Source organism: Mixophyes fleayi, chromosome 1, assembly GCF_038048845.1.
Source record: "Mixophyes fleayi isolate aMixFle1 chromosome 1, aMixFle1.hap1, whole genome shotgun sequence".
Taxonomy (NCBI): domain Eukaryota; kingdom Metazoa; phylum Chordata; class Amphibia; order Anura; family Limnodynastidae; genus Mixophyes; species Mixophyes fleayi.
In genome coordinates, this window is record NC_134402.1 from 51,312,067 (window position 1) to 51,324,566 (window position 12,500).

The following is a 12,500-nucleotide window of genomic DNA, read 5'->3' on the forward strand; positions in this document are numbered from 1 at the left end:
AATAATTGTGATTTATTTCAATCTGGATTTTATCTTCCTGCTAGTAAAATACTAGTCTCCTGCTGCCCTAAGTTTGTATGATTAAATCGTTTCATTTGAGGTTTAATGTTTTTGTTTTAAACCTTATGTATAAATGGCAATGTTTATAATGTAATTCCATTGTAGACAAATTTTCATGACGTGTGCGGCTTATAAACAGTATGGTGGTGAACCAATAACCAAATTTTATAATTGTGCTGGTTTCAGTGGGTTTTCTTATGTATACCCTGGTACAATATTGCGGTGAATTGTGGGGATGCAAAAATCATATGCACTCAGTCAATGACGGTAGGCAATAAATAGTAGAAAGCATCTTTGGTAGCAGTAAATCAGAATCTTGATGCTTGAACACAACCTTTTATGAAGATGTTTCTAATTTGAATTGATTATGTTCTGGCTCCCTCTCTAAATAAAATGCTTTGTAATCTATTTTTTTTTTTTTGCAGTTCCTGCGTGAAGACATGAACTACAAGGATGCTTCTCACAAGCACAACCACTTACACAGAGAGGACAAACACATCACCGTGGAGGATCTGTGGAAGAGGTGGAAAACATCTGAAGGTGAATTGAACTCCGTTATTTACTGAAATAGTTGGCAAATGTTGGTTTCTACATATCAAATCTGTCTTTTGAGAACTGATTTTAATTTATATTTAATCTGCACATGCTCCCTATTTTGTTTAGTATTAACCACTTAGTATGTACTTTATCTGTAAACTTTTTTTTAAATTTTTTTTTTTTTTTTACTGGTCACTAGCGAGTATCTGTATCTATAATACATAGTATAGTATCTATAATACTTGGTATGGTTCTTAGTCATTCTTATAAGAAACAATAGGTGGGAGTTGCTGTTATAGGACTTCCCAACAAAGTGATACAAGTATCTGCTGCATTATGTTGACTTTTTCTGTCGCATTTTTTTGTGTGCTAGATTGTGATATATTAAACTGTAAAGATTACATACACATGTATATTTGCAGACCAAGTAAGAGGGCAATGGGTGAGGACCATCCTTTGCAGTGGGTTTACACACAGCAGGCTTGAAACAATGCTTTGATTGTGCCTTAATGGTAAAGGAAATCCAGTTTTTAAATATTTTTCCATGTATTATGTTGTACTCGATTATTAATATTCTTCCAACTCTTGTTAGTACCATTTAATTGTAAACCACCATCATATAACGTACATTGAGGGGATCATGATAAATCAGACACAATGACATGACAGTATTGTCTGCACAGAGCTTCCAGTTGGGCATGCCTCCATGTATTGCACTCTTTTCTGTGGCCAAATTAGCACTTGGTTCCTTTTCAAGACTTGATAGGTTCAGACACATCTGAGTTTCCAGATGTTCTGTCCCTATTTTGTATATATTTCAAAGAGTAGTTCTGCTGCTCCTTCCTCCTTATCTTTTGTTGAACAGTGACTCAATTTTGGGTTTTCTTCCAACTCTTATATTGCCTTTTCCTCAGAATTTTGTTAGAACTTTTGTAAAGTAACAGGGTCATCTTACAGAGGGATCACATTTATTTTGCCTTATGCAGTATACTAAGAGTATGGTTAGACATCTAAAGGGGGGGTATTCAATCCCGGCTCCACTCATTCCCAGGTACTATGGTAGCAGACCAGCATGGATTTTCCTGCGCACCTCTTTGATGTGTAAAGTGATGTTACATTGCCACGGAGTGCTTCACGATTGTTCCAGAAGCACTCCGGCACGTTGCAGGGAAATTACCCCGCCCCCACCCCCCTATAGTTTAGATATTTTGATTGGATTGTATTTCAAGAAGTTTGATGATCTTTTCAGTCTGGTGTTTTGTTTCTTGGTCATCTTAGGCCTTTCTGCAACTGTTTCTGCAGTTTTCAATGGGTCTGTATTTGTGGCTGGATGCATCTAAACCAGATTGTTTAATTACAACCACGGCTACTAAAGTACATCTGGCTGGATGAATAGCAATTCTGGGGTCCACCCATTGGCAGAAGAATTAAATTGTGTTCGTTCACTCAGCTTGTAAGCTTTGTATGCATGCTGTGTCCTATCATGTGTTTAATATATATATACACATATTTTAACAGTGCTATTTTTACATGGGTCATTTCTAACATGCAGTGATATTTTCTTAATGCATTTAACAGACAATTTCTCTAGATACAGTACTATCAGCTGGCAATGGGAGAAGTTTAGCGGGTGTTGCTTGAACTCTTCACCCTTGCTTTTCTGACTTTGCTTTGTGGAAACAGAACACCTGCTGTAAATTAGTTTTGACATAAAATCCCAAACCGTGTTTGCAAGGCAAGTAATCTGTTAGAGGACTTTTTTGTTAATATGATGCAATGATGGTGCAAATATTTTTAAAGTAAAATACAGCTCTTGCATCTATAATCGGTGCGTCCTGCAGAAAAACAGCTCACAAATTTCGCGCTGATAAACAATGATCTAGTCCTCGCCAATTCACCATGAGTCTAGTCTCCTGTAACAACACAGAACAGGTTTCATTTTGTTTCCGGACTACCCTTCCATGAGACCAACACTTGTTCAGTCTCCTCTGATGGTAGAGTCATGAACTAAAACATACATACCGAGATGAGTCCTGTAGATTCTAGGATGTAGCTTTTGGCTTTGTTTTGCATTCTCTCGGTGCATCAAACTAAACAGATCTTTGGGTGAATTTGCTGTAATGCCCACTCCCGAGAAAACTGGCATCTGTGTAAAGTGTTATAATTCTCGCTGTAGAATGGTGGTTTGGAAATGGCGTTTGAGCCCTTTCCAAACTGATCAGCAACAACAATTGCTTTTCTGAGATCGCTGGAGATCTCTTCTCCTCGGCATGGTGTTAACACAAATCTGCATAGAACACGCCATCCCTGCATTTGCACCCCTGCGTCTGGAGCACTTTGTAAATGACTTCCACATGAGTAATAAAACAGATGACGACCATAGTTCTCGTATGAATATACATTTACTTTCTTGATCTTATCTATTTAAACTTTGTGCAGAAAATAAATTGATATCTGAATGTTCTTTAGTTTGGTCACTGTGAAATTAATGAAGGGGCTTCTCCCTTCTTAAAATGTTTTCCTTACTGTAGGATTTTCTTGAAGCTATTGTCCACTGGTGCTGTGTGCTCAGGGAGACTGTATCCCTGTTGTGCAGCTTGCAGTGTCTATAGTGCTCTGACTTGTGTCTGTAGTGATACGGAGACAGGACTGGCAGCTGAAATTTTGGTGCTGGAGTTTTTTCCAAAAAGTATGTGCAATAGTTTTCATTTTGTAATTCCTGAAACTATTTTTAGTGATACAGGTCAGCAGACAAAATATTTATTTTAGATGGCTTAGTTCTGTGATCATACACAAGTCATCGAAATCAAAGTTGGCTTATAATAGCCATAATAATTTACAGTAAGGGGTGTGTATAGAGATATAGATCTTATGTTAATTATAAAGTGCTGACCTGCAGCATTGTACATTGAGGGGATCGTGACACAAATAAATTCCTTGCGGTGACATGAAACAGAAGGAAAAGATGACCTTGCCCAAATGAGCTCATAATCTAAAATGTGTGGGGAGCACATGATATGTAAGGTAGCTGAATAACAACTGTATTTGTACCTGGGGAAAAATGTTAGGCAACAGCATTATCAACCTTCAATATTAAAGCTGTCAGTGGAGACATTTCTGTGCAGCTTAGACAACCAGTGGTGTAGGCTGGAACAAGGAGAGACAGCTAAAGATGTATGTGCAGTATTCTCCCCAGAAAATGTTACCACCCGGGTCGGGGGCCTTTGCACAAACTAAATGTTTAAATCCTGATCTAATATTGATTTAACCTCTAGATGAACATTTTATATATTCTCTACTTAGAGGCCCAGTTGTCTGCAGCTTTTTAATAATCAAAGTCTGAAGGTTCTGGTCCCTCTAATGAAATCAGCATCAGATTATTCAGTGTGCTCTGCTTCATGCGATTCCTTAAACAGGCTTTAATTCGTTTGAGTAGAAAATCCTGTGCCCAGACACCGCACAAATGCTGGCTATACACATAAGACCCCCAAGTATTAAGCATTGTCTTTAAGGTTTACCAGCAAGTGAACTGCTGGAAATGGCACGCTTTTTTTTTTTTTATACAGGTGCCCTACCACTCTCCCCTGAAGTTTGACACCCCCTGTAAAGCGAAATTTACACTCCACCTGTGATTGACACCCACTGCCCGCCCCCAGGTTTTCTATATCCCCCCCCCCCCCACCTCCCTGCAAAAATACCCGCCTGCCAGGGTATTAAATAAAGCGTGGGAAGAACACTGATGTATAGTGTTATTGTATCGCTGGTTATCTTGGTGATACGATGACTGGCCAGTGCCATCTGCGTGCTGTCCTCAGTTATGTGCTTCCTTAACCGACTGAATTGTCCTATTTAGTAAACATTCCCTTTGGTGGAATGTATCTAATACTGATTACTATATAACTGTTAAGCAAGATAAGGCGCACAATGCTTCTAAAAACTTTTCCTTTCTAGATATACATCTAAATAATTGATATACTGTACAAGCAGTTATCCATAGGATAACACCAATAACCAGCACCCTATTTTAGTAGTGCAACACCCATTAGACCTTTAACATTTGCCTGAAATACAGTGCAGCACCTTTCTACCATTGACCAGCACCCACAGACCGTCTGCTGTTCCACTGTGACATTCTTTACGTCCCAGTGTGCTCCTCTGTAATATCCGAATAGTTTGTGATGGTTTTAACATGTTTATTTTAACAGAGCTAACTAACACAGTTTGTTTAGTTCACAGAAAAAACTGAGTAGCTGATGTCTACATTGTTACAGAATGAGACCATTACCACTTGGCAGAATCCTGATACTTTCTTACTAGTCGCTTGTGGTTGAAGATTAAGATTAGTTTTGCAGATTTATATATATATATATATATATATTAAAACAAAGAACGGATTACATTGCTCTAGTCAAGAGAGTAAGCAAGTAATAAAGTACAGGATGAAAGAAAATCCATGTTTACAAAATATACTGTAGCTAAAGTACAGCTTGTAAATGTTATCCTCTAAAATGTTCTAAATATTAATCTGGATAAATATTTTACAATGAATGATTGTAATAATACTTGAGCGACTATATCTGGGCAAGCTGTGGCATGCCTTCTAATGGAATTATGTTCCACATACAGAAGAAAAAAAACAAATCTTTGTGTGTGTGTATATATCTTTGTACATACATACTATGCAAAAGTTTTAGGCAGGTGTGGAAAAATGCTTGTGTTATATTGCACAGTATCTATGGTTTATCTACCTATACCTCTCTTTGGTGATGAGGTTTTGGTGGATTTATAGACCACTTTAGTTTGGTGTGCATTTTTAAATTATTTACTATCAAAATACTACACTATTGTGCCCCATGTCCTTCTGTCTTTATTCCCAGATTTATTTCCATAAGACACTGATTGGTTTCTTGGCGGACTGGTAGCCGCCTGTACATGGGATATAGATATATATATATATATATATGGATGGATGGATGGATGGATGGATAGATAGATAGATAGATATATAGATATCTCTATATATATCTATGTGTGTGTGTATATATGCAGTTTTCTCCCCAGCACCTATTTCCTGGGTGCTCCGCCCGGCTGTTTTTACTTGCCACCCCAACAAAGTCCTATTATAATAGAATAAACCATTGTTTCTCCTATTAGAACAGGCACCATGTGAGCACTACAGCCAGCAGTGTGTTAGACCACTGACCACCAGTCCTGGCAGATGTGGGCAATAACTGCCAACATTCTTCAATATTATAAAGTATTGCACTGCCCCCACAGGGCTACTTTTTAATGCCACCCAGCTGGTTATATACATATATATACACACGCACATACATACACACACACGGTGAAATAAGTATTGAACACCAACATTTTTCTCAGTAAATATATTTTGTAATGAAATTTACACCAAATGTCAGCAACAACCTTTGCAATCCCCACACATGCAAAGATATCAAACCATAGATGTCCATAAATTAAGTTTTGTGCAATAATATGAAATGACACAGGGAAAAAGTATTGAACAAGCTTCCCAAAAGCTTTTTTAATACTTTGTACAAAAGTCTTTGTTGGTAATGACAGCTTCAAGATGCCTCCTGTATGGATAAACTAGTCGCATGCATTGCTCAGGTGTGATTTAGTCTTCAGATCTTGAAGATTCCTTGGGCTTTTTCTATGATCTCTGATCTTTAGTTCTTTCCATAGATTTTTCAATTGGATGCAAGTTAGGTGATTGGCTGGGCCATTCTAACAGCTTTATTTTCTTTCTCTGAAACCAGTTGAAGGGTCCTTGGGATCATTGTCTTCTGAAATGTCCACCCTCGTTTCATCTTCAGCATGCTGGTAGATGGCAGCAGATATATACCAAGAATGTCTCGGTACATTTTTCCATTCATCCTTCCTTCAATTATATGCAGTATGCCAGTACTGTGTGCAGAAAAACAGCCCCACATCGTAATGTTCCCACCTCCAAACTGCACTGTTGGTATGGTGTTTTTGGGGTGATGTGCTGTGCCATTTCTCCTCCAAACATGGTGTGTATTATGGCATCCAAGGAGTTCAATTTTGCTCTCATCTGACCACCCTATATGCTCCCGGTATTTCACAGACTTGTCCAAATGTTGTGCAACAAACTTTAAACGAGCTTCAACATGTTTTTTCATCATCAATGGAGTCTTGCGTGGTGAGCGTACATACAGGCCACGGTGGTTGAGTGCATTACTTATTGTTTTCTTTGAAACAATTGTACCTGCTAATTCCAGGTCTTTCTGAAGCTCTCCACAAGTGGTCCTTGGTTCTTGGACAACTCTCCTTATAATTTTTTTTCACTCTGTCAGAAATCTTGCGAGTGCACCTGGTCGTGGCCGGTTTATGGTGAAATGATGATCTTTCCACTTCGGAATTATGGCCCAAACAGTGCTCACTGGAACATTCAACAGTTTAGAGATCCTTCTGTAACCAATGACACCAGTATGTTTTGCAACAATAGGGCAGCGAAAATCTTGAAAAAAATCTTCTTGTTTTTACCCATCATGAAATGTTTCTTATGACACCTTCGTAATGAGACACCTTTTTATAGGCCATCAGTTGTGACTGACCAGCTGGCAGAATTGCTTTTTAATTACTGATAATTTCAGCTGGTATCTTGGCTTTCCATGCCTTTTTACACCTCCTATTCTTCATGTGTTCAATACTTTTTCCCTGTGTCATTTCATATTACACAAAACTTAATTTATGGACATCTATGGTTTGATATCTTTGCATGTGTGGATTGCAAGATTTGTTGCTGACATTTGGTGTAAATTTCATTACAATGACCACATTAAATATATATTTACTGAGAAAAATGTTGATGTGTTCAATGCTTATTTTATATAGCTTTACTAGCTTTAGGTAATAACAGGGAACTATTAGGTACATTTTGTGTGATGCAAAGGATACTCCAATTGTAGTGTTGTAAAGGTCCATGATCAAAAATGATTCTACTTTCTTCTACTGAAGGGTGACGGCTTAAACCTTTAGTTTTACTTGACAGTTGATCAGATGAAATATTGCAATCTTACATGTACTGTTCACTGATTTAGGACATTTCATTTAATAACAGGAGAAACACTTATTCCTTATATGGTACGACTGCACCAGAGTCATTAAGCTTTGCTTTCCAGATTTCTACATATCACATTCCTGATGGAAGTGCTGATAGAGATTTTAACTCCAAAGACAAGTTGTAGGTTTAATCTGACCTAGAGCCTTTCACTGTATGAAGAGATGTTGTAGCATGAACTATGGAAATAAAATCTACTGTAGCATAAATACAATGTTTGCTTCTCTTATGCAATGCCTGGCTACAATCCTAGGAACAAGGTAGCTACAGTTGGTGTTCCCTGTAAGCATCATATTTATTTGCAGGAGCATCATGTTTACTCGGCTCATGCAGAACTATTGTCATACTGGTGGAAGTCCGCCATTGGCTTTGAATAACATGTTTTTTTTTTCGAAGCGTAGTATATGTTTAATAACTGTGCTGACATTTTCTTAACTACAAATACAGTAAAAAGCTGTAGGAAACATTGCCCTATATAAATACAAACACATTTAGTTTAGTCTCTCTGCTGGTGTTGGACAAAGATAAGTCATGTTCAGCCAGACACTCAATGCAGCAAACTTTTGCAACTAAAGCTTTAGGTGCCAAGGCTATCTGGCATTTGTCTAGTCTACTGTCAAAAAGTGGCCTTGCATGCATTATAAGAGGCACATATGAATAGCCAAGCTGGAGATGATTAAGTATACCAGCTCTCTGTATTCTGTATGTGCTTTTTTATATTTCTATGAAAGAAAATGTGATATGCTTGCTTTGCTGCAGTGTGTACACAGCTTCTTTCTTACTCTTATAATTGTATCTTTTTGGTAGGTAATACCGGCCAAATGTCCATGTATAATCCATGAGTTATATATGGATGATATAGCTGTATGTTTGTCAGAATGTAAAATGTGTTCTGGGTCAAGCAGTTGTTCTCTGCTCCATCTGTGTTTCTCCAGTTAAAACATCAGCTTGCTTAATTCTGCTTCTGCTGTGGAAATAGGTTAATATGCAAAGTCAGGGCGACTGATGTCTGTACTCCTGGAACAGTATCCAACTTGTATGCCCTGGTCATCATCGGGCCACGGACATCAATGACTGTTGTATCTAATTGGTGCTGTGATGTCAAAAACAGTTGCAACTGCAAGCGACTTTTATCTGTTTATGTGAATATCCGTGAAACCCAGCTTGGTTGTTAACGTTTGATTGTGTATCTAATGAATTATTGTAGAACTTTTGTAATGAGTATTGCAGAAAACCATGGAGTGACTCTTTAACATTTTAAACAAAAAACAAAAACGTTTTTTTGAGAATTTTAGTAAAAAGATACTCAAAACATTTTGCTCTATTGCTTATAGTCAATGTCACTTAATCAGAGGGTGTCATCTATGCCCTGTTGCTAAGTGATTGCCTAAATATTGCTCAACACTGACCAAAGTATTACTGATCTGTTAAATTCTGTGGATTAATAGGTTTTTTTTTTTGTTTACTAAAGTGGTAAACCATTAAAGAAACCTTTATTTCCTAATCATAGTATTGAGAAATGGGCTAGTAAAGTCAGTTTCATGTTAAAATGTCAGACTGTGAAGACTTTTATCTATGACGGCCTGCTTATAATAATAACCAATGGTTGCGTTATTCAATATGTGAACATTTTTAAATACAATGGATAATCCTGACACCAGGCTTGGCTTGCATAATCAATATCAGCACTCCTCGTTCCAGAGGTAAATCTCCCCTGGCTCTTACCACCTCCCTCTCCACACCCCCATCTCCTCTCACCACCAGCACTCCATTATACCCCTTGCTTCCCCCGACAACCGCCTTGTTGGTAACACAGCACAACGTTTCTCAAAAAGGAAACCACGCAGTAGTATTCTGTATTACCTTTATATTGTGCTTTACGTTCAAATTGTTACATTTTTATGCAAATGTTTATAACCAGATGTTTTTATCATATTGTGTTTTGATTCTCCATTGTTTAACTTGCAATCACTTGTGGTGACAATCCGCCAAATCTTGTACCCTGTAAAACTTTTAAGAAATTTAAAATTCAATGAATCATTGTAATGAAAACTAAACTAATGCTCTTTTTAAATCTGTTTACATAGTATGTCTGCTGTAATAAATTTGTCTTATGTTCCAGTTCATAACTGGACTGAAGAGGAGACATTACAGTGGTTGTTTGAGTTTGTAGAGCTCCCTCAGTATGAGAAGACCTTCCGAAAAAATTCAGTCAAAGGAACAACTCTGCCGAGGTAATTTATCCTGCTTCTCCGACTAAGCACATTACTGTCTTCTCATCTACATGCTGACCTTGAAACAGTTCATGCATATCGTTGTATACAGCCTTTTACATAGGATATGAAAAGCACTGTTCTAGGAATCATTTTTGTGGCCTCCATCAAGGTTTCCTGTCACAGGAAAATGAATAGTATTAACTCTTTCAATGCTGAATGGTATTAAAACCTTTTTACTTGTCTAAAATGCCTAGCTTATAGAAGGCCTTAACTGTGTGCTGTCCACTCTTATAGTGTATGTAATGCTTGATCTTCCATGTTCCAGTTGTGCTCACGTGGAGCTGGTGTCTTAAATAGTAGTTCACAATGCCGGGCCTTTCCTTGGTGATTAACTCTGTGTCTAGGCATTTTGGATAAGTGAATGATAAGAAAGTACTTAATGAGGGGTATACTGTGCAGACCTGAAGCTTTTCATAGACTGAAAGGCCTACAGTACCTTATAAAATTATTCAGACCCACAAACAATTCTCTCCTTTTACTGAATAACAAATCCTACACTAGAGAGATAGATAGATATATAGAGATGGAGATATATATATATATATTATATTATATATCCTTAATGAAGTTATCCAAGTGTTAGGAGCCAGCAGATTGTAATAACGTTTTCAGAGTAGACATTGCCCGCCAGGCAGCAGCGGTGAGGAGGACCAGCTTGGTGCTGCAGTGCGTTATTTGGCCGAGTCACCAGTGATAGTTTGGCAGGGAGTTAGTGTGCAGCTGATTCATTCTGCTACCAGACTGTCTCATCTGTGCTTCCACCCTCGAAGTGAGAGACCGGGACATACTATGGGACATAAAAGATATAGGGGAACCCGAGGCGGCTTTTCCTATTTTCCAAATTGTTTACAGGGAAGCCATGAATTCATAAGCCTTTCTCAGCATATTTGGTGTGACTGTTGATAAGACAAGTGTAGTTTACAGGTATCTTTAGATGCCCCGTTATCAATGATGCAGATATATATCGTATATAAAAACATAAGTGCCATGGTCAATTTAGAGCATATGAACAGTGATTGGCTCTGTATGCAAAGTGTCAAAAGTTCCACATGATCTGCAGCTGTTTGGCAAAGGTACAAACTTGAGACCAGGAAAATCCTTCTGACCATACATGGGAAAAGGTTAAAAATCAAGTTTCCAGATCACAGGTTGACATAAGTGCCTGCACTAATGATTTCTAATCGCACATGTAGTAGGTTACGTAGTGTTTCGCATTTTATCAAATAAATATATGTACATATTGCTGCTTCATCTAACAATTGCATGGCAAATTTGTTCATGCTACTGTAGCTGGAAATAAAATTAGTTAGCTCAGAAATTACACTCATAAAAAAACACTATCGCCATTTTATACATAGCCATTATGGAAAAGAAAGATATTGTAAGTTCTTTGCTGTGGTGCAATTATGACAACAATTGCAAAATAGTACATACCTATTCTGTTATGTTATTTTTTCTGTAAAATCATGTCATCTTCCATCCTTGTTGGATATGAGATTCCTGAAATATCATATAGTACTCCACTATTCTCTACTTTGGAATCTAAAGCATCTTATAACGTTATCCCTCCTTTTATTAAATATGGGGTCCACTAGAACCCCCCCCCCCCCCCCTGTTGCCTAAAGTTGTAAAGCCAAGCAGCACTCAGTTTCCATACAGTGACTTATTACAGACAGTACATAGCTCTATAGAGAATCCATAGAACTTTAATGTGAACTATGACCTTGAGTTCCCACTGAGTGAGCTTCTGGCTCCAGGTGACTGTGAAGGTTCCTGGGGCCTCCTCCATTTGGTTTATGTAGAGGGAAGAAAGGATTGTCTCAGTGTGTAATAGTTGTGAATTAAAGCTAATGCTCTGATATCAGAGATATCAGAATATATTTACCAATTCTCTTGATTTGCCAGAGTGACTGACCCAGAGTAGTTTGTCAGCTCTTCTCTTGTACATTTCATATTTAAACAGCTGAAATGAAATATGTTCTCACCTTTTTCCCCATGTGCAGAATAGCTGTGAATGAGCCGGCATTTATGATCACACAGCTGAAAATCATTGATCGGAGCCACAGACAAAAACTTAATCTCAAGGCATTGGATGTTGTTTTATTTGGACCACTAACAAGTTAGTATGAGAAGAGTTAAAAACTCTGTTGCTAATCACTAAACAATGTATTTGTTTTATGCATGAGGTTACATATGTAAACATTATTTTTACAGGACCTCCTCATAACTGGGTGAAAGACTTTGTACTGACCATTTCTATTGTGATTGGTGTTGGAGGATGCTGGTTTGCCTATACCCAGAATAAGACGTCTAAAGAACATATAGCGCAGATGATGAAAGATTTAGAAGGGCTGCACAACGCTGAACTAAGTCTCTTTGAATTACAGGAAAGGTAGGAGAATCGATTCTACATTATGGGACTAAATGGGAAATACACGTTTACTGTTGAGGAGCACCACTGTCATAAAATGTTAGTTTGCTAAAAATTTTACATATTGGTGTTTAAGAAAAATAGCCGTTTT

General features: G+C 37.7%; 1 protein-coding gene across 2 annotated transcripts in view; it reads left to right on the plus strand.

Annotated features, from left to right (window-relative positions):
- Positions 1 to 12,500, plus strand: part of STIM2 (stromal interaction molecule 2) — a 76,717-nt gene that overhangs the window by 50,733 nt on the left and 13,484 nt on the right. For both annotated transcript variants that reach the window (XM_075194761.1, XM_075194762.1), the window contains exons 3-6: positions 486 to 600; positions 9,825 to 9,936; positions 11,982 to 12,097; positions 12,193 to 12,370. In XM_075194761.1, the coding sequence (XP_075050862.1) occupies positions 486 to 600; positions 9,825 to 9,936; positions 11,982 to 12,097; positions 12,193 to 12,370 (521 nt within the window). The remainder of the gene's footprint in view (positions 1 to 485; positions 601 to 9,824; positions 9,937 to 11,981; positions 12,098 to 12,192; positions 12,371 to 12,500) is intronic.